The following is a 27,229-nucleotide window of genomic DNA, read 5'->3' as shown; positions in this document are numbered from 1 at the left end:
TGTCTTATAAAGGGTGCAACACTTCTTTTCTCTGGTCGCGATCAATAAACCTTTGATGAGCTTCTAGCGCCCACCAACAAATCAACTTTCATAGTCGTCATCATCCAGCCTTCCTGTCGACATCAAGTTGAGGCGAAGGTCTGAGATATGCCTCACGTCCCTAAGAACCAATGTGGAGCCTACATCGGTCTTCACACAAATATCACTGGCCCCTACGATCTTCGATACGCCGAAATTTTTCATCTTCACGGTCCCAAAGTCACCTGACTTATAGCTTGTGAAAAAGTCCCTGCGTGGAATTGCATAAAATGAGGCTCCCGAGTCTATCACCCAGTCGATGTCCTGACTCGTAGCCGTGAGATAAACATCATGATCTGCTGAAAGAATAACTACAATGTCGCCATCTAAAGCAACCGCGGTGGAATCTAATTCATCTTCCTTCTCATTTCCTTTTCATTTCTTATAGTTCTTATTCTTACGATATTCATGCTTATAGTGACCCTTCTTACCACAATTCCAGCATTTAACATCCTTCCTAGTACTCAACTTGCCTCTTGATTTATCTCGGACCTTCTCGCCCTTTTTGTTCTTTCATCTCCCCCGTTATTGTGTCACAATGGCCTCTTGCTGAGTAGGATCCTGAGACTTCTTCATTGTTTCCTCATTGAAGAGACAACTAGTTACCTATTCCATGGATACCTTTCCGTCTGACGCGGAGTTACTTAGAGACACCACCAATGTCTCCCAACTATCAGGCAATGAGCTAAGTAATAACAGAGCCTGTAATTCATCGTCTAGGATCATCTTTATAGCGGAGAGCTGGTTTAATATATTATTGACCTCATTCATATGCTCAGCCACAAAACCACCATCTTTGAACTTGAGATTCACAAGTCGTCATGTCAGGAAAATCTTATTACCAGTTGTCTTCCTCTCATATAGCCCTTACAATTTCAGTCATAGGCTAGCAGCTGAGGTTTCCATAAACACATGGTGGAATACGGAATCGTCCAACCATTGTCTAATAAACGCCATCGCCTTTCGGTCCAATTTCTTCCAATCATCATCAGTTGTATCCTTTGACTTTGCTGATATGTCTTGAATTGGAGAATACAAGTCCTTACAATAAAGCAAGTCCTCCATCTTAGCCTTCCATATAGTCCAGTTAAAACCATTGACACTGATCATCCTTGATGAGCCACCTTCCATAATTCAGAACCGATCCCACGCCGTTCAACCAACCTGAACGCTTTGATACCACTTTATTGGGGGTCGTTGCACAAAATCTTAGGATCTAGCCTTTCAAAAACACCGGAATTATAGGATAATAAAGCAATGAAATAAATCAAAGCATAAACCACACGACACAATAGATTTTTACGTGGAAAACCCTCAAAGAGGTAAAAACCACGGGACCTTGTCCAGATCAACAATCCACTATGAAGTAGAATGTTACAACAGATTGTAAACACACACCGCTTGTATCAAACCTTCTTCACTCACGCGGGAATGGATAAACAATAAGAGAATAAAGAAAAACGGAAAGATCTCACCGATTATGAGGACGTAGAAGCGCTGAGATATCGAGTGCACAATAGATCACCTCTATGAGCATAACCTCCCTTCCACAAGCTTCCTCTCTCTCTCTCACACCTTTGATAGCCCTAAACCCTTTAGTAATCCCTTATAAAGCTTTAGGAAACCCTTTTGCATTACCTAGAAAGCCCTAGATACCCATATTTATAGATTTGGAAACCCTTTTTCCGCACCTATGTGAAAACCGCCTCAAATTTACGCAGTCCGTACAAAATCCGGAACGAATCTGCGTAAACTTGACTGGTCGAGTAGAGTCCTCGACCGATCGAGCACCTCCCTTGACTAGTCGAGCACCACGAAAAAATTCCAACTCTCTCAACTGGTCGAGCACCACTTAAAAATTCCAACCAAACTCGTTGGACTTTAAGTCTAGCCAGTCTGACCAGCACCCTCAACTGATCAACCAGCACCCTCGACCGATCGAGCCAGGCTCTCGACCGGTCGAGCCTGGGAGGAAAAATCCCATCAAGTAGCCCAACGGAGCCGCCTACCATTTGTTTTTTAGCGGACCCCAACTTCCATGAAGGAATATAACGAAGGCACTCCAAAATGGGTGTCTGATTGAAAACCATTTCGAAGAAGGTACTGTAACTTAAATTTTATATTAAGTAGGCAGTTTTTTGTAGAATTCCCTGTATGTTATGTGACGCAGAAATAGCAGGATCCGAAAGCAGCACACAACCATGTTATCTGTGACATGTTCCCAACCCCTCCATTTCTTCTCAGAATCTTCTCACTCTAACCATCGTAGGATATTCTCATTCCAAAATCCTAAGATTTCTCTCTCCAATTCAAATTCCTCATTTGGGTCTTCAAGATTTTCTACAAATTGGAATTGGGTCTTCCGCAGAATCAGAATTCATGCAAAATCTGCAAAATCAGAGATAGATACTGATCAAAGTGGTCAAATTCCGGCTGAGAATATCACAGCTGCTGAAAATGGCGGGACTCCATCTACCAGCTTCTTGTCCATTCTCTGTCCACTGCTCAAGCTCTTTGGTGTAGGCTCTCTCTCTCTCTCTCTCTCTCTCTCTCTCTCTCTCTCTCTCTCTCTCTCTCTCTCTCTCTCTGTGTGTGTGTGTGTGTGTGTGTGAGTAGGCTGAATAAAAGATGTGAGGATTTTGATAGTCGTCTCATGTTCTAGTCTTGTTTTATGTGTTTGTTTGACAGGTTTCTTTGTCTTGTTGATGACAGGGAGGAGACCCTTCTCAAGAGCGGAATGAATTTTTGGAGGTATGTTCTTCTTACTTATTAAGTGTTAGGAAAAGAAATGGAGGAGACAGAAATGATTAGCCTCAATCACGGATGGTGCTGTCCTTATGCCAGTAAATGCGCCTATACCAGTTAAACCAGCATCATCGCAAAGATTCCAGCAAGTCTGCTTCCAGGATAATTTGTATCCAATCCTAAGACTGTTATTGTACAATTGACGTGGCACTATTGTACAAATCCCAACTCCTTTCTGAAACAACCCAGAAAATTGAGGGGTTGTTTGGATGTCCCTAAGTTTTTAAGTTTGCCTGTTTGGATGTAAGCTGTAAGCTACTCACCAGTGAGTAGTTTTTGTGTTTGGGTACCTGTTAATCACTTACAGGTAAGTAGTTGTGCATTCACACTAAATAGAGCTTGGAGTAGAGAATCGCTCCAAAATCTTCAAATCACATTTTTTTTTTAAATGTTTGGCATAAGATATGTCATTAGGTTGGTGGTGACTACATTGGGCGGTGGCGGCGGCAATGGATGTTGCTGTCACGGCTGTTGCTGGTAGCAGAAAAAGGGGACCTTATGGTCTCCTCTACTTGTAGCAAATTCAAAAAATCCAACCGTTAGCCTATAAGTGACTTACCTGTAAATGAAAACACACTTCTCCCCCATGTAAATTGCCTATAAATGACTTACAGGTTGTAACTCACGGGTGAAATTTCACACCAAAAACCTCTTGTATGAGTTATTGGCTAGTCATTTCCCATTAATGGAACTTATAGGCATCCAAACAACCCTGGAGGGGAGAGAGAGAGAGAGAGAGAGAGAGAGAGAGAGAGAGAGAGCCACATGGGTGCCGTGTCACACGATGGTCAACCCAGAGTCGACCATAGGGCTGACCCTACTTCCCAACAGTGTTCGAATTATCTCCGATATTATCTTTATCTCCAGCTCAGCGATAACAATAACACTTGTAGCGATACCGATAACACTGGTAGTATTAGAAATTCTAGGTATTAATAAGGTATCGCTAAGTATCGCGAACATATCAATATCGTTAATGTAATCACCAATATTTTCAACTATGTAAATTCTAGGTGTCGCTTGTATTGCCAATGCATCAATATTGCCAATGTATCGCCAATATTTTTTACTATGTAAATTCTAGGTAATGCTTGTATCCTAAGTGTATCGACGATATTTCAATAGTAAATTTTAATTTTAATTTTTTTCATAGGTACATGGTTGTATGTAGTGTTCAATTTGTCATTGATAATATTGATAATATCTTGATATTATCAATATCGCAACATGCGCGATCTTGAGACCATAATCTTTCGTTTCCTTTCCAATTGTTGATGATTTCTTGGTGAGAAATCATGTGTTGTTGATATTTTGCAATATCGATGAATGTTTGGATGGAAGGTTGGATGGTTAAATAGGCCGGATGGGATGGTTGGACTGGTTTCTTACAACAACACAAGCTTTTAAGGCCCCATTAAATCTAAACTTGTTATGTATACATTCTTTTTGATTTTTTATTTTTATTTTTTTAAATTTCTAAATATGTACATTTTAACATCGCCTGAAGTTTCGCTGAAAATTCCACCGTTTTCCCCATTTTTTTTAACATTTCTAGTTATCAACGATATTATTGGCGATATCGATATTGTTTCTGTATCCCTGGCCAGCAAAACTTATAGCGATACCGATACTTTGAACACTGCTTCCTAGTCATACTAAACGCTGGGTCGAACCATGGTTTGAGCCATGGCTAGACCCTAGGTTAATGCCTTAATGGACAATTGGCGAACATGCGAAGTGCTTAGTGCACCAAAAAAGGTGCCAAAAGGTGCCCATTATCCATGCTGCCGCCACGGCGTGCATGTGGACAATGCTTCTCACTGTCATTCTAGCGCCTGTAGTTCAAACCGTTGATGTGGAAAATCCCAATTTCTTCTCCTCTAGCCACTAATTCTCCATCACTTCTTTTTATATATATATATATAAAAGAACATTTCCACATGAAAAAGAAACTTTTTGTTTAAATATTCAAAATTTTGGAGGGAAAATGAAAAACAGTTTTTGATATTTAAAAAACACCTCCAAAATAGAAAATGTCCAACACCTGGTAACACCTGTACATTGAAGTGTACAACATATATGGAGAGCGTTTCTTGAATTTAAAATGTTTTAGTATATAATATGACACTTTATATGTAATCAGAAGACATAGATGACCTGTTTATTTACTTGAGAGGATGGCTGATGGCACAGATTGAAAAGAAAAGAAGAAAAAAGATGTTCATTTTATTTACATTTATATGACTTTTATGTTGGCATTTTTATTCATTTCATTCCACAATTTGATTCTCCTCCTGAATGTGAATACTAGCTAGCAAGTTTTATTTCTGAGCATTTCTTAAACCATCACCGATCACTATGTTCCTATTGCTCAATAGGTAGCAACATCTTCATTATCTACTTTGGCAAGACTTCCATGGGGATCAAGATCACTATCAGGCAGTGCAAATGACCAAGAGGCTATCCAGAACCCTCCAGCATACTTGCAACTCTTTGAATTTGGTGAGTTTCTTCCTCTGGTCCATCTACCAGCATCCTAGCTAGCTAGGGGGTTAGCTGTTAATTACAGATAACCTTGACAAGTTTTATCCACCCATTTGGATCACTTACATTGCGAGAATTTTGGGAAGTTTATAAAAGAAAATGTGATACCTTGATTTACTTGTAGCACATATTTCGTTCTTATGAAGAAATTGTTGCAATTGATTGGATTACTTCTCATGAAAGCAGGCCATATCTTAACTAGTATACCAAAGGAACCATTAAAGTGATTTCCATCTAGCAAGTCACCTGGTGATTCAGATAAAAGGTGCAATTTGTTTTTTAGTGAGTGCCGATGGTTGTGGGTTGTGAATACCTTGATGCCACTTGGTCTGAGAACACTCACTATAACAGCCAGGTAAAAGTTCTTATTGCTAGTATTGAGGAATTCTTCTATAGTAAAAAAAAAAAAAAAAAGGAAAAAAAAAAACAGAAAAAGAAGAAGAAGAAGAATTAGCTGCGCACCTTTTACAAACCCACCAAAATACCTCACCGAAGTAGATATTTTAGCCGGGAAATCGATAATTCAACATATGCGAATGATCCCCCGCGGCTAATGCAGTGGGATTAGTAACACATGCTCAAGGAGGCAACACATGCCTAAGGAGAGAAGCAACCCATGCTTTGAACTCATTGAAAAGAAAAACAAAAAGGAAAAGAAAATTTCCATTCAAAATGCCATGTCTTAGATATAGTCTAGGGGTCTTTATAGACCTCCTTTACAAGAGATGCAATGAATTTTGATTTTGCTATTTTAGATCTTGAATACACTCTTAATTTGAAGATTGACGCCAACACTTCTATTCTAAAAGGAAACAAATAATTAATAGAATCTCTAACCAAAATACCCAAATCTGGAGATTAAATCTAAGAACTTTGATCCATTCAAAATGGCTAAATTCACCATCAAATTGACACATGGACCATCCAATTGCACATATGGTTCATCTGGACCATCAGATTGATCCTACGAACCACATATTCCATCCTGATTGCTAATCTTGTCCAGAACACTATCATGACTATGGGATGAATCTGATCTCTATATTCAATCTCACTAGCTGGATTGTTCAGATCTCCAATCTGGACGGTTAAATTTGCCAAATATTCGATCAAGACAATGGAATAAGCCTGATGCCTGATGGTTTGATCTTTCAACGGCCAGCGTGTATGGCCTGAGTCCGTCTTTAATTACCTGTCTAGGGTCTTGGATGACCCAAACAACTTTATGGCATCTACTTTTATAAATTTATTTCTTGTAGAATTGCACATCTCTGGATAACTCTACTGATCTGAACAAGGGATTTTTGGAACCATGCTTCTCAAACTTGGGTTTTGGTCACATGTAAAACTTGTATAATTTGTAATAGATTTTTAAATCTGAAGATGTCTCTTTCTTCTTTTAGGGACTAACATAATTCACAAGCAGGATGTTCTAAATATTGTTTTTCAACAGAGTCATGCCCTTTTTGCAGGAGAGTTCGAGAGGCCCTGACAGAACTGGATCTTTCTGTTGAGGTGAGTGATACCTTGGACATGATATCATCCCCTTCCCTAATTTTTAATACCAGGAATTCCCAGGTGTCTTAGTGTGTGTGTGTGTGTGTGTATATATAGTGAAAAGGTACTATGCGCTCGACCTCACGAGTCTGTCCCATGAGGTCGAGCTGTGTGGGCCCCACCGTGATGCGTTTCAAACATCTAACCCATCAGTCAGATGCACCATTCCATCGTGGGCCTAGATCTCAAAAATCAAGTCAATCCGTGACTTTGTGAGCCACATCACATATAGAAGTGGGGAGGGGCCGTGCACCATTAAAACATTCATAATCAGTTTTTTGGGCCCACAGAGATGTGGTTTGCAAATCCAGCCCATCCATTATGTGTGTCCCACTTGCATGAGGGTTCAGACCAAGTTTCAGCAGCATTCAAAACTCAGGTGGGCCCCACCAAGTGCTTTTATATGTTTTAACGGTGTTTCACATGATTTTAGATGGTATGGCCCACCTGAGTTCCGTATACGGCTGATTTTTGGGATATCCCATAATTTAGAGGGTACCCATCAAATGCACGGTGTTGATGGTCGACACGCATCACGGTGGGGCCCACACAGCTCGACCTCACGGGAGCTAATCATGAGGTCGAGCGCATAGTACCTTTTCCCATATATATATATATATATATATATATATATATATATATATATATATATATATATATATATATATATATATATATATCTGCCTTGATGTTTTCATTGTTTGTCCCTTATGGAACAGGGTATAGGACCCTGTAAATTCAATCTTTTTATATTGGAATCTCCACATTTTCCTTTGGCAGCATGAGACTAAATGGAAATTTTCTATAGTAAACCTTTTTTATTTGAATTGCGTGTGGAAATGAAAAAGAAATGAAAAAAATAATCATATTACCGAATGATTATTTCCATGAGCACTATTGAAACATGGATTTCATTTTTATGGGTCTTGTTTGGATCACAAGTTGAAACCTCATTCCTCTCATAATGGTCGCTCGTATTTTGTGTAGTGATAATTTGACTATGGAAAACAATAATCCACTATTTCTTTCTGCTATCCTACCAACACTAAAGGTCCAAACAATGGAAAACCTCTTCCATCGTTGGATAATCATTGCATTTTCCTTTTCTTGTCTTTTCCCACAGTCCAAACATGCCCTAAAATCTGTTTTGTGATGATGCAACATGTACAGGTACTTCATGATTTCGATATTAATGTAATACATATAGTTATTTTTTCTTGGATAAGAGGGGGTTGGAAGTAGACTCCTTGTTGATGTTCGCAGTGAAGATGCTTTAGATAGGTAACGCTTGTAAACATGGTTGTGCTGACCTCCCCCATTGAGGTACTAGGTTCCAAGAGAAGGGATTTCCCCTTATTCAGAGAGGCAAACAATTTATGATAAAATGGGAAATTATGGAGTATACTGTAGATATTTGATGGCCCCACTCACCTATACAAGCAGCCACATCTAGCAACCTTGAATTCGTGTACGAAATTCAATCTGTCAGGTGGGACTCGCACTATAGATGATCTGGCCCAAAATTCAGGATGTTCAGCCATAAGGTAGGCAACATGCGTACATAAGCAACAGATGGCTGAGAAAAACTTCGATCCCTTGTTTCCATACGCGTGGCCTATGGCATACCGGATTCACTGCCCAAAATTTTGACCAGATGATGTACACTTTGGCCCCATCTTATACACCAATCAGATGTTCCTTGACTGCTATGTTATTTATTTTGTTGAGAACATGGACTTGCATGCTTCCCATATGATTTTACTAACAGTGTCCATCATTCGTTTGAAAGAAACAGAGTAATGATTAGCATCTTATTGAATCATTTTGAAATTTTCATCGGTAAATTCTATCTTGCACTTCATGAAACGTAGGTTAGATCTATCTCATGATTAAGGTGAAGGGACATGTAAATGACAATATGTAGAGTGGGTTTCGTCCCAGTGTTTTTTTACCGTCCTGTTATCTCATCATTCCTTAAATTTTATTGATCCATTGATTTAACCATCATGCAGGTATATCCTTGCCCAAAAGGCTCTTTAAGGCATAGAGAAATGGTCAGAAAAAAGGGTGGGAAAGAGCAGTGAGTACTTATATAGATCTTTTCCCATGGATAAACTATAGGTTACTTACAGTTAATTGATTTGCGTGTGTCCAGTGCAGGGGTGCAACTTGAGCAGGTTGGGTCTGGTTGAGGATCAACCAGAGCCTCACCAGATGTCCATGGAACACACCCACAACCTGACCCGACCCAACCTCCATGGACCAAACCCACAACCCAACCTGAACCCAACTGAATTCCTCTATACCCGATCTGACCTGACCTGACCCAAATACATGTGACTTCCCAACCTGACCTGAGCCAACCTGAATTTGTTCAACCCAAAAGTCCCAAACCCAACCCGATCTGAAATCGGGTAGGCATTGTCCAAACCCGAAATGCTCCAGGGGCCTTGACAGGCTACCTAATCCAACCCAGACTCGGTTGAGTCAATCGAGTTCAGGTTGACCCAATGCCAACTTGCAGCAATAGTTCAGCAACTGCTGTCCATACACTAATGTGAATATTAGGAGCTCCCTGATTTCTTGTATAATTTATGTGAATTGTGCACAATGGTTGTCTGACTAGTTGTAACTTGCAAAATCTTCCACTCAGGTTTCCTTTCCTTGTGGACCCAAATGCTGGTATTTCAATGTATGAGAGTGGTAAGTCACCTAGCTTTAAGATGCCTTTATGTTGCATAATCAAATGGCATGGTAGATTCCATATTGGTTTTGGACTTTCAACTATTGTGGATGCATATACTCATCCATCGGACTATTAACTGCTATATTGGACAATTTTCCATAACAGAGGTCTCCCTTTTGGGGTCTGACTCAAAAATCACCTGGGGCCATACCACTCACCAAGTTGGATACAGGTTGCCCATGTTGGGCACATCTCTTTATTGAGAAAATAATCCAAAACAATGTCGGTTTCTGCATTGCTGTAGTTGTTGAGTGGCACGTGACTCAGCCTGGTTATGTATTGATTGACTTGGCTGATAAGTAAAAGATTTGGCCAGGTCATGCAGGTCAGATATGAGTTGCCAGTTATGGAGGCAATTCCTATCAGTCCTATCTGATGCCGAGTGAACTTGGCCGAGTTGTAACTTTAAAACCTTGGTCCGGAGTATGATATCAGGGGAACCATTCATCTTTGCAGCATTGTGACGGAATGGTATCTGTCATTGATGATGCAGGTGCAAACATTATGGCAGATATGTCCTTGAAAATCTGTCCTTCTCAATCATCTCTCCTGGTTTAGACTGCTGTAATTGAATTAATAAACTGATTTCTACCTCAATAACTCCTAGCAGATCACGTTTTATTCCATGCATGTGCCGAATGCAATCCATAACATAGCTCAAAAACTCAACTTGATATCCAGCCGGGTCAGATCGACTCGGAGACACGAATGAGTCTCTATTTGACTCAAGTATTTAATACTTAAATTATTTAACTGTAATTTATGAAGTAATATTTGATATAGTGCGAGTATTAAAACATTTCAAATAGCAGTCAAATGAAGTGTGTACTTCACTAGTTGAACACTTCTCTCTTCCAAGCAGAGGTCTTGAGTTCAAATTGCCTCACCCTCATTTCCATTTTACTATTCAACAGTTAGACCAGGCGAGTGACTTGGCCCAAGTCATCATGAGTTGCATTGAGTTGACCCGTAAAAAACGATGATCAATACTAGACAGTTTAATACGCCTTAACACGACCTTTTACGTTCTTATGGATTACAATATGGCCACATGTGACCAAAGGATGACCATTGGTTGACCTTACTAAGAAAGGTTCTACCTTTTCCTGAGAGCCTTTCAGTCATGTTTATAGTTTGTTTTCCTGCAGATATTGGTTTCTGCTGAACTATTATCATTTTGTCTTCTTTGACATCGACAGGTGAGATTGTGAAATACCTGTATGAGAAGTATGGTCAAGGAAGAAAACCCTCTATTGGACTCTTGGAAAGGTAGTACTCACCTATACTTATCTTTTCGGTACAAATGCAAAGAATCTTTTTCTTCAAAGCGCTATAATTTTGGGTTGAAGCTATTGGAAGTTGAATTGTGCTTCAATACGGTGCTCTAAACATTCCCATTGCTTACCACGAGAAAGATGATGATGACAGATGATAAAGTTTTAATGGAACTCAATAAAGATTAAAACAAACATGGCTGGTGTTTCGATTAATCAGCATCCGTTCTTGAGGGAATCATATCCATGCTTAAAACAGGAGAGATAGTCTCTTGGTTGATAATGCCGCAAGCCAGATCTCATTCTATTTATCTAAAAGTAAGATGTGGATGCTTCTTGCCTTACGTATCAAGAAAGATGGAGACCTCAATATAGTGCAAGCTGATGGGTAACATCCACTTGGTGGCATCCTTCCTCGCTTGTTGAGCATTGCATTCATCAAATGTGACATGATCATGTGACACGTGTTTGCACTATACTCTGCCCTTAGTCCCTTGGGCATCTTCAGCATTTCTTTCTGCTTGTGTTGGTTGAATAGATATCTAATGTGTTTGTGCATGTGGGATTGACATGCCTATGATACTTTCCCTGCAGCAAGTAGAAACAATAGAAGTTGTTGGTGCTCCCTAGAATTTTGTAATGAGGTAGCCCTCAAATTGCAGTTATGTTTTTTTTTTTTTTTTTTTTTTCAAATTGAACTTGAAAGTAACCTAAATACCATAATTCTAAAACTTGCTGTTTTGACTCAAAACTCGGCCAAAATCTTGCTTAGTTTCTTGGAAACTCGGTTCAGGGTCTGACTCAATTCCAACTCAGGAAGACTAGTTGGGTCAACTCGATCAACTCAACGCAACCCGGTGACTCAAACCTGGTCACTTAGTGAGTCACAGCATTGTTACTAATAAAAAGTAATTGAGTAGGGTGGGAATTGAATCCACACCCTAACACACGGGCTCTTAACCAAAGTAGAATCCAATAATTTCATGATAATGTTTCTGTTTGAAATTACTTATAGACAGTTTTAATTATTTTTGCCATCCATTGTATGCTTAGTATTTTGAATTTTAATAATTCAATATCGAGTCAATTCAGATTGAGTTCGAGCTGATCTGACCCAGATAAACACCCAGTCGAGTCAAGTTTTCAGGTTTTCAAACTATGATAAATAGACAGCAGACCCTCAATGTGAACTCTGAGGAAGGAAATTAAAATTTGGTCATTTAAATTTAATGAGATTTATGGTTGCAATTCAATTCAAATGTATTGTTCAAAAAAGAAAGAAAAAAAAAAAATCAAATCAAAGGTGCATCCAAACACGGGCTAAATTAGCTAGCGAATACCATCTTGAGTTTCTAGTTATGGGCTACGGTGACTAGTCCTCATCTCTCTGAGGCTTCATTATGCCACATCATCATGTCTTCAAGCTTTTGGCATGGATAGGTGCAAGTAGGTGCTAATTGTGGTAGATTTTTCAGCATCTAATAGCATTCCTTATCTGATCAATGCAGCACATTGTTCACTGGTTGGATGCCCACGATCCTCCGAGCAGGCAGGGGGTTGACATTGTGGGGAAGAGCAAAATCAGAACCACCTCCTAGAAAGTTGGAACTTTTCTCGTACGAAAACAATCCGGTAAGGTTATATGTTTTACGTTGGCAGTTTTAAATGAATTATGGCTGCTGGCAAGCAAATAGCAGAATACATGGATTCATTCCATGGATTTCTGTTTCAAGTTGCAACATCTTTTTCTTTATCTTTCCTAATTTGGATATCTGGATAAGAGCTAAACTACAGCCTGCATTCACCCACCCCACTTTCTAAACAGCAATTAGTTATCCTCTACACAGACCGTCCACGTCATGGGTTCCATTGCAGATGGAGCATAACCCAAAATCTCAACCATTGATTCTTTCCATTGAAGTCGAATGGCTGACCAATTTACTTTTAGGCATCCATATGATGGCCACCATTTAGATGGTCAAAACGGGCACCAGGATATGAGTTCTCTCGATTCTGTATAAGCATGCCATATGTGCAGTGGATGAGTCCACCTATAAGTGATGGCAAATGCAAGCTCTAGTTTTGAAAACCAGCAATTTTTTAATACCAATTCCATATCTGACATGCATGACATGTAGCAACATAAGATTTGGACTCTTTTTTTCTTTTTTCTTTAAAAAATCAGAAGATTCTGACTGTAATCTCTCATGTTTTATTCTGTGCAGTATGCAAGGATCGTTCGCGAAGCGCTTTGCGAACTAGAACTTCCTTATATCCTCTACAATGTGGGAGAAGGATCATCAAATTCCGATTTACTCTTTCAAACATCAGGTTCCAAAGAGGTGATCATTCAGCTGCAAACCTCTGTACACTTCTCATCTCACTGACTTAAACCAACACAGATTTCGTAAGATTTTCCATGAAATGCTGCAAATGACCTTCGAATTCACCATGCAAATTTTCTGGGCCTTGCCTCAAGGGTAGCTTTATCATTTCAATGGGCGTTTTTTAAAAACTGAAATGACAAAGATTCTAGCATCTTAAGTTGGTCTTGCAATCCTAAAGCCATTTTTGGCACTGTTCATCTGGCGGGATGTGCTTGATAGACCAGGGAACTTGCATGGACAGCAGGAGAGGACAATCTTTACTGTTCAATAGGTAGACGTCTCCACAAGGAATTCTGACTGTTGCCTATTCTTGTATTATTTACTATGTTGCTGCCATTTGGTCATTCAAGATTCTTCGGTTGTTGTATTTATGGGTCATAATCCATCCACAATGTGGCCCACCAGATGAATGTTATCTGAGTATGCACAACGCAGTAAGATTAGTGTCATCCGGCACAGCTGTTCAAATTTTCGGTTCATACAAATGGGCAAGTGGGGATCCATGGTTCACTGATCTAAATAGTCAATATTATGGCTGCACTTTGTACAGCCCATGCATCAAAAATCCCTTACATTAGAATAATCCTAACCCCTAAATAAGTGGTCAACTGATAGAATGCTACACGAGAAAATGCACCTATGGTTCATATTCAAGCAAGAAAAAGCCTAAATATTATATGGGCGGGATCATTCAATCTGGGAATTTTTTGGTTCATGGGCCATTCACGGCTCATCCCATCAATCAACAGTTAGGACCACTGAACCATGGACCCCACTTATACAAACTGAAAACTGGAACGTTGTTGTATGACCTTTTGCCCGAGAATTATACAAACCTCTTCTTAAATATTCATTTATTTTGCTTTTTCTATTGAGGTAAGAACTCAATAGGTCTTAATAAATATGGGCGGGCCGGGCGTGAGTACTAGTCTTTCTTTTTGCAGGTACCGTATCTTGTCGACCCCAACACTGGAATGCAATTAAGCAACTACAAGATGATCTTACCGTACTTGTTTCAGATGTATTCAGCCACAAACTAGATTTCTCCGGCTCATGTGTCAATAGAGGCTGAACAATTCATGATCTTTTATGTTTTGTAAGGACAGTAATTCCTTAATGTGTCTATTAGAATTTTGCAGGTCTCAGTGCAGCAGAGCTGATCACAGATGCTCAAGCAGTTTTTCTCTTATGGCGCAATTTCATGCTTCTTCGAAAAAAAAGGAAGCATGATGAAATGGTACAGAGCATGGATTATATGCATTCCCAACCTAATGCTTTTTTTGTTGCAAATCAAAATGTATTAGGCTGCATTTGTCTGCAACAAATTAGACTGATTAATCATGAAATATCATGATATTTGGTGCAACCAAACGCAGCCTTAAGGTTATGCAGGTACCCAATGGCTGAAATGTAGGTGGACTTGTAGAGAAGTTATCATTCTTGGTTAACTACCAGATCACTCGGTCCGGTGAGGAGACATTCCGTAGATGGATGTTAATGATGTGATTGGCAATGCCTTGTGGCCAAATTGCCAAATTCTTCGTCTTTCAGGACTGTGAGCTGCCCTCAGCAATGGTTGAGATCAAGTGAAGACTGCCTTCCAATGAGCTATGGCTGGCTTTGAACGCACCACATGCAGCGGACCCGCGCTCATGTCCAAATTATCCAGATTGAGGGCTGTAATGGGGATGTTGGACACCACTAACCGTTCAATCAGTGGCCATCAAATGTTTGTTAATATTTGAAATCACATTCATTAGCGTTCAGGATTGCCAGATCAGCATGATTTTTGGGCTGTGTCCCAGCCCATGTGGCCCACAATCTGCATGGCTTGGATTGAGTGCTCGTACGGATGAGTCCATGCATATGATCATGGCATGAGAATGAATGAGATGCCCTGACGAAACATAATCACATGACCCGAATCTGCCTTTGGTAGACAGTTGGGGGGTTGGATTGAACCTCCCAACGAAAGGCATTATAGGGCATGGATCTGTGACTCAAGCTCCTCATGCGTGATATGATCCAGTGAAGAATGCCTGTCTTCGGGGGTGGGGCCCACCTTGGATGGTCCGTGATTGTGGAGGTCGAACGTGGACCATCCATCACCTGGACTTTTTTATTTTATTATATATGTGGGGGCCTCTAGTACAAGACTGGCTTCACTGTGGATCACCAAAAATCCCCCAGATTTAGAGAAACTAGCCATTGCTACATTATTTCACGGAGCGGCCTATAATTCATGGTTTGGACCATCCAATGGGTTATATATATATATATATATATATATATATATATATATATATATATATATATATATATATATATATATATATATTCGAATGCTCGTGCCAACACTGGTAAAGTCGCCAGCCATGTGACATATATATATATATATATATATATATATATATATATATATATATATATATATATATATATATATATTCGAATGCTCGTGCCAACTTTTTTGAGAATTCATTATACATGATGTGACTCCAAAATCTGAACGGTCCATGTGAAGCAGCACCTTATTGAACCCCCAGGGCCCAATTTTTACTTTGATGCAAAACTTTGATGGGCCATGAAAAATGAAAAAATTTTCCTCCCTTGATTTGCATTTCTCTTTGCTATGACCCAGATCAGAGTGAAAATTCGTCCCTTGGGGTTTCATGGGATTCCACATCACATGGACCACTCGGATTAGATGCCATGACACGTGGAAAGGTACTCACATAAGCATGCCTATATATATGTGTGTGTGTGTGTGGGGGAAAATGGTTCTATGCGGTCCACCTCATGATGCGTGTCAAACATCAACACCATACATTTGAACTTCCCATTTCTCATATATATATATATATATATATATATATATATATATATATATATATATATATATATGTGTGTGTGTGTGTGTGTGTGTGTGTGTGTGGGGGAAAAGGTACTATGCGCTCGACCTCACGATAAGCTCCCGTGAGGTTGAGCTGTGTGGGCCCCACCGTGATGTGTGTCGACCATCGACACCGTGCATTTGATGGGTCCCCTCTAAATTATGGGATATCCCAAAAATCAGCCGTATACGGAACTCAGGTGGGTCATACCATCTAAAATCATGTGAAGACACCGTTAAAACATATAAAAGCACTTGGTGGGGCCCAACTGAGTTTTGAATGCTGTTGAAACTTGGTCTGAACCCTCATCCAAGTGGGACACACATAATGGATGGGCTGGATTTGCAAACCACATCTTGGTGGGCCCAAAAAATGATTATGAATGTTTTAATGGTGCACAGCCCCTCCCCACTTCTGTATGTGGTGTGGCCCACATAAGTCACGGATTGACTTGATTTTTGAGACCTAGGCTCACGATGGAATGGTGCATCTGACTGATGGGGTAGATGTTCGAAACGCATCACGGTGGGGCCCACACAGCTCGACCTCATGGGACGGACTCGTGAGGTCGAGCGCATAGTACCTTTTCCCACTGTAGACAAAACCTTTTACCCAGCGGTTTTTATGAAGGAATACAAACTTTAGTTACCAAGTTAGACTAGCACGTGCGGACAGCGACTTTGAGGACGAAACTACCCCTCCTTTCACGGAAACGGACTGGGTACTCCCCCTGCCACCAGCCAATGGCGGATGGTCGGTGGTCTGTGGGACCCACAATGATGTATGCTATTCATCCATGCCGTCCATATGTTTTTCCATATCATTTTATGATATGCGACCAAAAATGAGGTATATCCAAATCTCAAGTGTACCACATTACAGGAAACAGTGTTGAATGAGCATCGACCATTAAAAACTTTTTGGGCGCCCACTGTGATGTTTGTGAGAAATCCTCCCTGTCTAAGTTCATTCATAGGTCACAAAGACCTGGATAAAGAAGAAAAACAAATTTCGTAATGATCCAAAACTTCTATAACCCCTAAAATGGTTGCAATGGTAGGAGTTCAATTCCCCATTGCCTTTTACAGCGTGTTCTACTTGATAGTTAGATCTATCTTATTTTTCGTCTCAAGCCTGAATATGAGCTCGCCAAATAGATGGACGGTTTGGATAACACAGACCTCATGAAGGGACCCACAAAAGGCGGTGGGGATTACAACAGGAAAAGGAAAAAAGAAAAAAAAAAAAAAGAGTAACTTATGGTTACGGTTTTTATAGCTACGGATTATAACCGTAGCTATAACCAAAGCCGGGCCATCAATCACAACTCCCGCGATTCCAACGCAAGTCGCTGTTTGGATTTGGCGGTTCCCACTTCGATCTATGGCTACGAATTATAACCGTAGCTATAGCCAGATCCCTATAATATTTGTTTGTGTTTTTTTTTTTTTTTTACATGGAGAATTTCATTCTACCTACATTTTTCTCTAACACATATTTATATAAACATGTATATATAAGCATATAAAAAAATTTTATCTCTTTTTTTCATTTCTTTCTTTATTCATATAACAAGAATATCTTCTAAACCAAAATTAGTTACTTGACGTACCATATATGATTTTAGGGCTAAAAATTGGGCAGGCTCAACCCAACCAACTTATGACCGACCTGACATTGGGTTGGGCTTGGGTAGGGTGTATCAAGTTTAGTCTTGGGGTTGGGCCATACAAACACCAACCCGATAAAACTTAAGTTGGGCTCGGTTTGAGGTCTCGGGTTGCCTGACCCAACACGAACCCAATTAATATATAAGTTCCTTATAAATTAGTTATAATTGAGTGCAAATCATTTGTGTTGATGGCAAAAGAAATTCCAATGCCTCCCCTCAAGCTAACAAGATATGTCAGATTTTCCTCTCCCAAATCAATTGCTTGATACAAAATGTGACTTGTAATGGAGTAGTTGTCCTATATTTTAGCTTATTTGTTTAGAAAAAAATGCACGGAAATGATCGTGAAGTGAAGGGAATTGACCGTGAAATGAAACGAAATCACCGGTATTGAACGTGAAATGCAGGGAAATGACCATGAAGTGAAGGAAATTGACCGTGAAATGCATGGAAATGACCGTGAATCAACACGGAATCGCCGGGATTGACCGTGAAATGGATAGAAAAATGACCGTGAAGTGGAGCGAATTGACCATGAAATGCTTTTATTGGTCCACATCATTTTCGGTGACTCATCTCACATGTAGACTCTTACATGTCAATATCACATCTAGGGACAATATATACATTAACTTCCTATTCCAGAGTGAAATGAGAAACAAAATCGCCAGGATTGATTGTGAAATGCATAGAAATGACCTTAAAAATCTTTGAACTGGGGGGTTATTTTAAAAATCCAAACATGATGGGAACTTGAAAATCTTGAAATTTTGGATAAGAAACAAAAAATTAGAACATGATAGGACCCACGACAAGAACACATCATTATGGGCTATTGTATTAAGCTCATAATGAGCGGGCCAAACTGGAAATTGAGCAGGCAAACATGGAAATAAGCGGGACAAATTAGAATTTCAGAGGGCCAAATTAGAAATTGAGCGGGACAAACCGGAAATTGAGTGGGCTAAACTGGAAATTGAGCGGGATAAACTGGAAATTGAGCGGGATAAACTGGAAATTGAGTGGGCAAACATGGAAATAAGCGGGACAAAGGAAATTAAGCAGAACAAACTAGAAATTGAGAAGGCCAAACTGAAAATTGAGCAGGAAACATGGAAATGAGCTAGACAAAGGAAATTGAGCGAAACAAACTGGAAATTGAGAGGGCCAAACTGAAAATTGAGTAGGCAAACATGAAAATGAGCGGGTGGGCCAAATTGAAAATTGAGCGGGACAAACTGGAAATTGAGCGGGCCAAACTAAAAATTGAGTGGGACAAACTGGAAATTGAGCGGGATAAACTTGAAATTGAGCGGGATAAACTTGAAATTAAGCGGGCCAAATTAAAAATTGAGCGGGCAAATATGGAAATGAGCAAGACAAACTAGAATTTCAGTGGGCCAAATTGGAAATTGAGCGGGCCAAACTGAAAATTGAGTGAGATAAACTGAAAATTGAGCGGGCCAAACTGGAAATTGAGCGGGACAAACTAGAATTTCTGCGAGCCAAATTGGAAATTGAGCGGAACAAATTGGAAACTGGAGTGGGCCAAACTAAAAATTGAGCGGGCAAATATAGAAATGAGCGGGACAAACTAGAATTTCAAAGGGCCAAATTGGAAATTGAGCGGGCCAAACTGGAAATTGAGCGAGCCAAACTGAAAATTGAGCGGGCTAAACTGGAAATTGAGCGCGACAAATTGAAAATTAAACGGGCCAAACTGGAAATTGAGCGGGCAAACATGAAAATGAGTAGGACAAACTAGAATTTTAGCGGGCCAAATTGAAAATTGAGCGGGACAAACTGAAAATTGAGTTTGGCCCACTCAATTACTAGTTTGGCCCGCTCAATTTTCAGTTTGTCTCGCTTAATTTCCAGTTTGGTTGGCTCAATTTCCAGTTTGTCCCGCTCAATTTTTAGTTTGGCCCGCTCAATTTCCAGTTTGGCCTGTTCAATTTTCAGTTTGTCCCGCTCAATTTTCAGTAAATTCCCTTCACTTCATGGTCATTTCCATGCATTTCATGGTCAATTCACTTAACTTCACGGTCATTTCCACGCATTTCACGGTCATTTCTAGCGATTTTGTTTAGATTCACGGTCATTTCGATGCACTTCACGGTCATTTCTAGGGGTGCACACGGGTCGGTTTGGTCCAGTTCTGGGGTGAAACCGGAACCAAACCGTTCCTGACGATTCCACAGTTTTTGGAACCGGAACCGGACCGTTAGCACTATAGAACCGAACCGGAACTAGACCGTGAAAAATGGTTTGGTTCCGGATCAGTTCCGCGGTTCTGGTTATCAAATGGTTGGTCAAAAGCTGGCATCCCTTTGGCTCTCACCTTGGCTGGTTTTCTCTTCTCCATTGTCATCAGAAGCAAAGCCCAATCACCTCAACAACATCAAATGAACGGTCTCAATGAAGAAGAAGTCGAAGAAGATCACTGCCTTCTACAAACTCAAGGTTCGAATTCTTTGAAAATCTCACAGACTCAATGTCAAGATGAAGCCAGGGAGGAGGAAATCAGGCAAGTCGTTGGCAAAGACGGATTTGACGTGGAGGAAGAGATCGATGGCCTTAAGAACCAGGTCAGTGCTTTTCAAGATAGGGAAGGAGAGCTCGAGGCACGTTTCCTTCATTATTATAGCTTGCAGGAGTATGGTTCCGCTCTTAAAGAGCTCCAAAACGCTTTGGAATTGGAGATGACGCACATCGAATTCTTGGGTATGAAGGTCGAGGCCATGGGAGCGGAAAACCAGAGGCTCCAGGCTGTGGTGCTTGTTAAATTTAACGACATTATCTATCATGGAATATCCATTCAGCGACGCTTATATGAGATTTCTTAGCGAATTTTCATTTTTAACTCCTAGTGCGGGTTTTAAGTTTAGGGAGTGCTTAAATTTGATCTAATATACAATGTAATGGGAGTACAATGTAATTGGCCTGCTCAATTTCCAGTTTATCCCGCTCAATTTCCAATTTGGCCCGCTCAAATTTCCAGTTCGGCCCACTCAAATTCTAGTATATCTCGCTCATTTTCCGGTTTGGCCTGCTCAATTTCCAGTTTATGTTTATCAATAGCCCTTCACCTTGAGTCAAAAATTGAAATACGAAAAGATTTCATATACACCAAAGTTGGTTTTTGCCTTATTTTAAAAACTTGTTTCTCCTTGTTTCAATTATTAGAGGAACAAAAAACGATTTCAAATGTTTGGGGTGTAAATGCCATTTGCGAGGTCGACCGGGTTTCCTCGCTCATTTCCTAGGTTGTCTCGTTTAATTTGTACGTTGCCTCGCTCAATTTCTAGCTTCCCTCGCTCACGATCAATTCGCTTCACTTCACGGTCATTTCCATCCATTTCACGGTCAATCCCGGTGATTCCGTTTTGATTACAGTCATTTCCGTGCATTTCACGGTCAATTCCCTTCACTTCACGGTCATTTCCATGCATTTCACGGGCAATCCCGGCGATTCCGTTTCATTTCACAGTCATTTCCATGCATTTCACGGTCATTTCCTTTCACTTCACGTTCATTTCCATGCATTTCACAGTCAATCCCAGTGATTCCATTTCATTTCATGGTCATTTCCATGCATTTCACGGTCAATTCCCTTCACTTCACGGTCATTTCCATGCATTTCATGGGCAATCCCGGCGATTCCGTTTCATTTCACGGTCATTTCCATGCATTTCACGGTCATTTCCTTTCACTTCACGGTCATTTTCATGCATTTCACTGTCAATCCCGGCGATTCCATTTCATTTCACGGTCATTTCCATGCATTTCACGGTCATTTCATGGTCACTTCCATACATTTCATGGTCATTTCCATGCATTTCACAGTCACTTTCCTTCATTTCATGGTCATTTCCATGCATTTCCTGGCAATTTCCGAGACCTCAACCCAAGCCCAACTCAAGTTTTATCGAGTTGCTGTTTGTATGGCCCAACCCCAAGACCAAACCTGATACATCCTAACCAAGCCCAACCCAATGTCGGGTCGGTCACAGGTTGGTCGGGTTAAGCCCACCCAACTTTCAACCCTAAAATTATATATGGTATGTCAAGTAACTAATTTTGGTTTAGAAAATATTTTTTTTATATGAATAAAGAAAGAAATGAAAAAAAAAAAAAAGAGAGAAATTTTTTTTATATGCTTATATTTACATATTTATATAAATATGTGTTAGAAAAAAATGTACGTGGAATAAAATTCTCCATGTAATTAAAAAAAAAAAAAAAAGTGCATAGGGATACGGATATAGCTACGGTTATAATCCGTAGCCATAGATCGGGGGGTGGAATCGCGGATTCCACGATAAATCGCCGATAGGGACAGCGACTTGCGGTGGAATCATGGGATTCACGATTGATCGCCGAGCTACGGTTATCGCTACGGATTATAACCGTAGTGATATCCGTATCCCTGCCCTGACGCCATTACCATTCTGCTTGAATGTCTACCGTTGAAACCCTTTTAGGGGCCACACAAGTTTTGGATCATTATGAAATTTGTTTTACCTCTTCATCCAGGTCTTTGTGACCTTATGAATAGATTGGATGGAAAATAAATGTTATGGTGGGCCCTACAAAAGTTTCAACGATGAAAATCAATTTTCCGCTGCTCTGTGTGGTGTGGCCCAGTTGATCTTTGGATATGATTTTTATTTTGTTGATAATGCTCCGAAATGATCTCGAAATATGGATGAACGTTGTGGATATGATAAATACATAGCTGTGGGCCATGTAACTTTGATCTCTTTTAAGCCGTTCGTAGAACTCTCAGTTGGAGGAGCGTCAGCGCTCGTCTTCGCAGTGAAAAGGAGGGGTAGTTTCGTCTTCAAAGTCGCTGTCCGCACGTGCTAGTCGAAGTTGGTCACTTAAGTTTGTATTCCTTCATAAAAACCGCTGGGTAAAAGGTTTTGTCTACAGTGGTCATTTTCTCTTGGAAATACTCACCAGCGCACCAGTTCTCACGGAACTGGTGCGAACTTTTTTGAGAACCCATCATACGTGATATGGATCCAAAATCTGAACCGTCCACGTGAAGTAGCACCTCATGAAACTCCCAAGCCCAAGTTTTATTTTGATCCAAAACTTTGATGGACCATGAAAAATAAAAACATTTTCCTTCCTTGATTTGCATTTCTCCTTGCTATGGCCCACCAGAATTTTAGATTAGAGTGAAAATTTGTCCTTTAAGGTTTCATGGGATTCCACATCACATGGACCGTTCAGATTAGACACCTATGACACATGTGCAAAGGTGCGCACATGCACAGGTGAGCATGACTAACTATATATAAATAGGGAAAAGGTACCATGCGCTCGACCTCACGAGTCCGTCCCATGAGGTCGAGCTGTGTGGGCCCCACCGTGATGCATTTCGAACATCTACCCCATCAGTCAGATGCACCATTCCATTGTGGACCTAGGTCTCAAAAATCAAGTCAATCCGTGACTTGTGTGAGCCACACCACATACATAAGTGGGAAGCGGCCGTGCACCATTAAAACATTCATAATCATTTTTTGGGCCCACCAAGATGTGGTTTGCAAATCCAGCCCATCCATTATGTGTGTCCCACTTGGATGAGGGTTCAGACCAAGTTTCAGCAGCATTCAAAACTCAGGTGGGCCCCACCAAGTGCTTTTATATGTTTTAATGGTGTCTTCACATGATTTTAGATGGTATGGCCCACCTAAGTTCTGTATACGGCTGATTTTTGGGATATCCCATAATTTAGAGGGGACCCATCAAATGCACGGTGTTGATGGTCGACACGCATCACGGTGGGGCCCACACAGCTCAACCTCACGGTAGCTTATCGGGGCCCACATAGCTAGACCTCACGGTAGCTTATCGTGAGGTCAGGTGCATAGTACCTTTTCCCATATATATATATATATATATATATATATATATATATATATATATATATATATATATATATATATAGGGTCTCCTATGCACAAGGCCGCACAGAGCTTAAATAAGAGCTTGTATATGTACCGTTAGATCCCCCTCATTGGCTGGGATTCAGTAGCCGTGAGAAGACCGGGACTCTATATATATATATATATAGAGAGGAATGCTCACCTGCACACCTTTGCACACTTGTCATGCGAACGGGGTCTGAACGGTTCACATGATGCGGCACACCTTAAAACCTCACTAACCCATCTTTCAGCTTGATAAAAAACTCTGGTGAGGCATGGCAAAAGGAAACAATTTCCTCCATTGATTTGCATTTTTCTTTTCTATAGCCCACCAAAGTTTTGTATCGCGCTGAAAGTTGGGCTGGCGAGATTTCAAGGAGTGCCACATTATGTGGACCGTTCAGATTACGTGCCCATGATATGTGTGTGCAAAGGTGCGCACGAGTGCTCATGTAAGAACGGGCGTAGGTGAGCATTCCTCTCTCTCTCACCTAAGGAACTTCCACGAGATCAAGTTGTGTGGGCCCCACCATAATGTGTGTCAAATATCAACACCGTGCATTTGATGGGTCCCCTTTAGGTTATGGGATATCCCAAAAATCAGTGTAACTCAGGTGGGTCATACCATCTAAGTCCATGTGAAGATATGCCTAAAACATATAAAAGCATGCCCACATGTGGTTGAAACCTGGTCTGACCCCTCATCCCAAATGAGACGCACAATTTATGGGCTGATTTGTGAACCACATCTTGGTGGGCCCAATAAATGATTATGAATGTTTTAATGGGAGGATAACCCCTCTCAACTGCTGTATGTGGTGTGGCCCACCCAAGTCATGGATTGACTTGATTTTTAAGCCCGTGCCCCACCATGGAATGGTGCATCTGAATGATGGGGGTTAATGTTCAACACACATCATGGTGGGGCCCACACAGCTCGACCTCATGGGTAGTTTCCACGAGGTCAACCTCATAGTACCATTCCCAGAGAGAGAGAGAGAGAGAGAGAGAGAGAGAGAGAGAGACAGGAGATTTTGAACATGCAATGAGGAACGCGGGTTTTAGTGTAAAAATAGATGGGTGGTTTAGATCTGCGACTGTATGTATGGAAGTTAGGTTTTTGTTAAAATCTTAAAATGGCACATGGGTTAACCTATCGGCCATTTGAGCCATTCATTCATTCATACAACTAAAAAGAATTATAAAAAAAAAATTTAAAAATCACACTAATCAGATTATCCTAAGATCCAATCAATAGCATGGGAAATGAGCAGTCAAGATTGAGCACATAAACAAAATAGGCCCGATCATCATCTTGAAACATCTACTAGATTGATCCCTTTTGCATTGCTAATGATCCCAAAGTAGCACTTTGGTTAGATGATTCTAACTACATAATTTATGGCTTGCAAACAATGGACAGTTGTAACAAATTGGCCCCGTTCAGAGGGTTAAGATTATCCAAGCAGCATGGTTCTTGTACCAATAGGTGATTAGACATCCCATGTGTAATTCAAAAGGTTGGGAGACATTGGTCATTAGAAAAAAAAAAAAAAAAAACCCTTTAAGATGAATAATATCTAATCAATGCATGACTTAAAAATGCAGTAACTATAATTTCGTGTTGAAATGCTGAATAGGTATCTGATTGATTTTTATTTTTATTTTATTTTTAAAGTTTTTCCATATATAGTGAAATGTTCTTTTATTAAATCAACAAATTTGTGGGAGACTCCCATATCGTGTCAAGAGACACAGTAACCTAAGTCTTAAGGTTTGGAAGCCAAATGAAATGAAATCAAAAGGGAATTAAAAAGAAAGAAAGAAAGAAAGAAAAGGTTCAGAGTTGGCCTTGAGTTACACCGTACTTCACCCATCCCGTCTCAAGAAACTCATCCGAGCCAAGCCCAAGACGAGCCTGCCCTGCAAGACTCACGGTATTGACTCGACCCAGGTCCAATTGAGTCACAGCCAACTAGGTCGAGCCATGTTGGACGTGGACAAGTCTTCAAACAATGCGTCGGGACCACTGCTTCACAAAATGCCCGTGGCAAGACTCAATCCTAGGTGATGCTGTCCCAGGAAACTGGCACATTAGCAGCTGGAATACCAAGCTGTGGGTGTTATTGTAGCTTCCCACATGCTAGCTTTTAGCCTCATCTAAAACTTCTAATTAGGTGTTGTACTTGATACATTCACTGCATAAGCAAAGTTCTGCACAATAACCAATAGCAAGACTTTGCTATAATCTTATTGACATCCAATCTTTGGATACTTGACTCATCCAAGTTCCACCTTCCCATCACCTTTCAATCTTTGATCGGTCTTGTTGGGAGAAATATCCCTTCTCCACCATACACAGCAATATCAAAATCAAAAAAAAGCATGAAAAAGATGCAAACCACAGTACAAAAATTTACTACAGATTCATGCCAATCCACTATGCTTAAAGGCAAAAAATAAAAAAATAAAAAATGAAGAAGCAGATATATATATATATATATATATATATATATATATATATATATATATATATATATATATATATATATATATATATATATGGGAAAAGGTTCTATGCGGTCAAGCTCATGGGAACTTCCCATGAGGTCAAGCTGTGGAGGCCCCACCATGATGTAGGTCGAACATCAACACCGTACATTTAATGGGTACCCTTTAAATTATGGAATATCCCAAAAATCAGCCGTATACAGAACTCAGGTGGGCCATACCATCTAAAATCATGTGAAGACATGGTTAAAACATATAAAAGCACTTGGTGGGGCCCACCTGAAATTTGGATGCGTCTGAAACTTGGTCTGACCCCTCATCCAAGTGGGACACACATAATGTATGGGCTGGATTTGTAAACCACATCTCGGTGGGCCCAACAAATGATTATAAATGTTTTAATGGAGGGTAGCCCCTCTCAACTTTTGTATGTGGTGTGGCCCACACAAGTCACAGATTGACTTGAATTTTAAGCCCTAGGCCCACCATGGAATGGTGCATCTGACTAATGGGGTAGATGTTCGACACACATCACTGTGGGGCCCACACAGCTTGACCTCATGGGAAGTTCCCATGAGCTCGACCGCATAGAACCTTTTCCCCATACATATTACCCCAACCAAACTAAGGTTTATATAAATCTCCATGTGAAATTATGAAATTGCCCTCTGGATGAACAGTACACCTCGGACAATGAGGCTCCATATATCCTAACATGCTCAGTGTAAAGTTCAAAAGGGGCTATTTAGTAACCACTTGTCTATGTGATAGTTGGCTGATATAGAACAGAAAAAAGATGTCATTTTTGAAGTAACATGA

The 27,229-nt window shown here is 40.3% G+C and overlaps 1 protein-coding gene across 1 annotated transcript; it reads left to right on the top strand.

The window, feature by feature from the left end:
• The first annotated feature begins 2,229 nt into the window (after positions 1-2,229).
• LOC131242785 (uncharacterized) lies at positions 2,230-14,529 on the top strand. The gene is made up of 10 exons (XM_058241664.1): positions 2,230-2,597; positions 2,791-2,829; positions 5,262-5,385; positions 6,881-6,942; positions 8,997-9,064; positions 9,638-9,687; positions 10,930-10,999; positions 12,513-12,636; positions 13,230-13,346; positions 14,336-14,529. Exons 1-10 carry the CDS (start codon positions 2,280-2,282, stop codon positions 14,429-14,431), a joined length of 1,068 nt encoding a protein of 355 aa, XP_058097647.1. The 5' UTR covers positions 2,230-2,279; the 3' UTR covers positions 14,432-14,529.
• The last annotated feature ends 12,700 nt before the right edge of the window (positions 14,530-27,229 follow it).

This window comes from Magnolia sinica, chromosome 4 (assembly GCF_029962835.1).
Source record: "Magnolia sinica isolate HGM2019 chromosome 4, MsV1, whole genome shotgun sequence".
Classification (NCBI taxonomy): Eukaryota; Viridiplantae; Streptophyta; class Magnoliopsida; order Magnoliales; family Magnoliaceae; genus Magnolia; species Magnolia sinica.
Note: the sequence above shows the minus strand (reverse complement) of the source record. Positions and strands in the feature narration are given on the sequence as shown.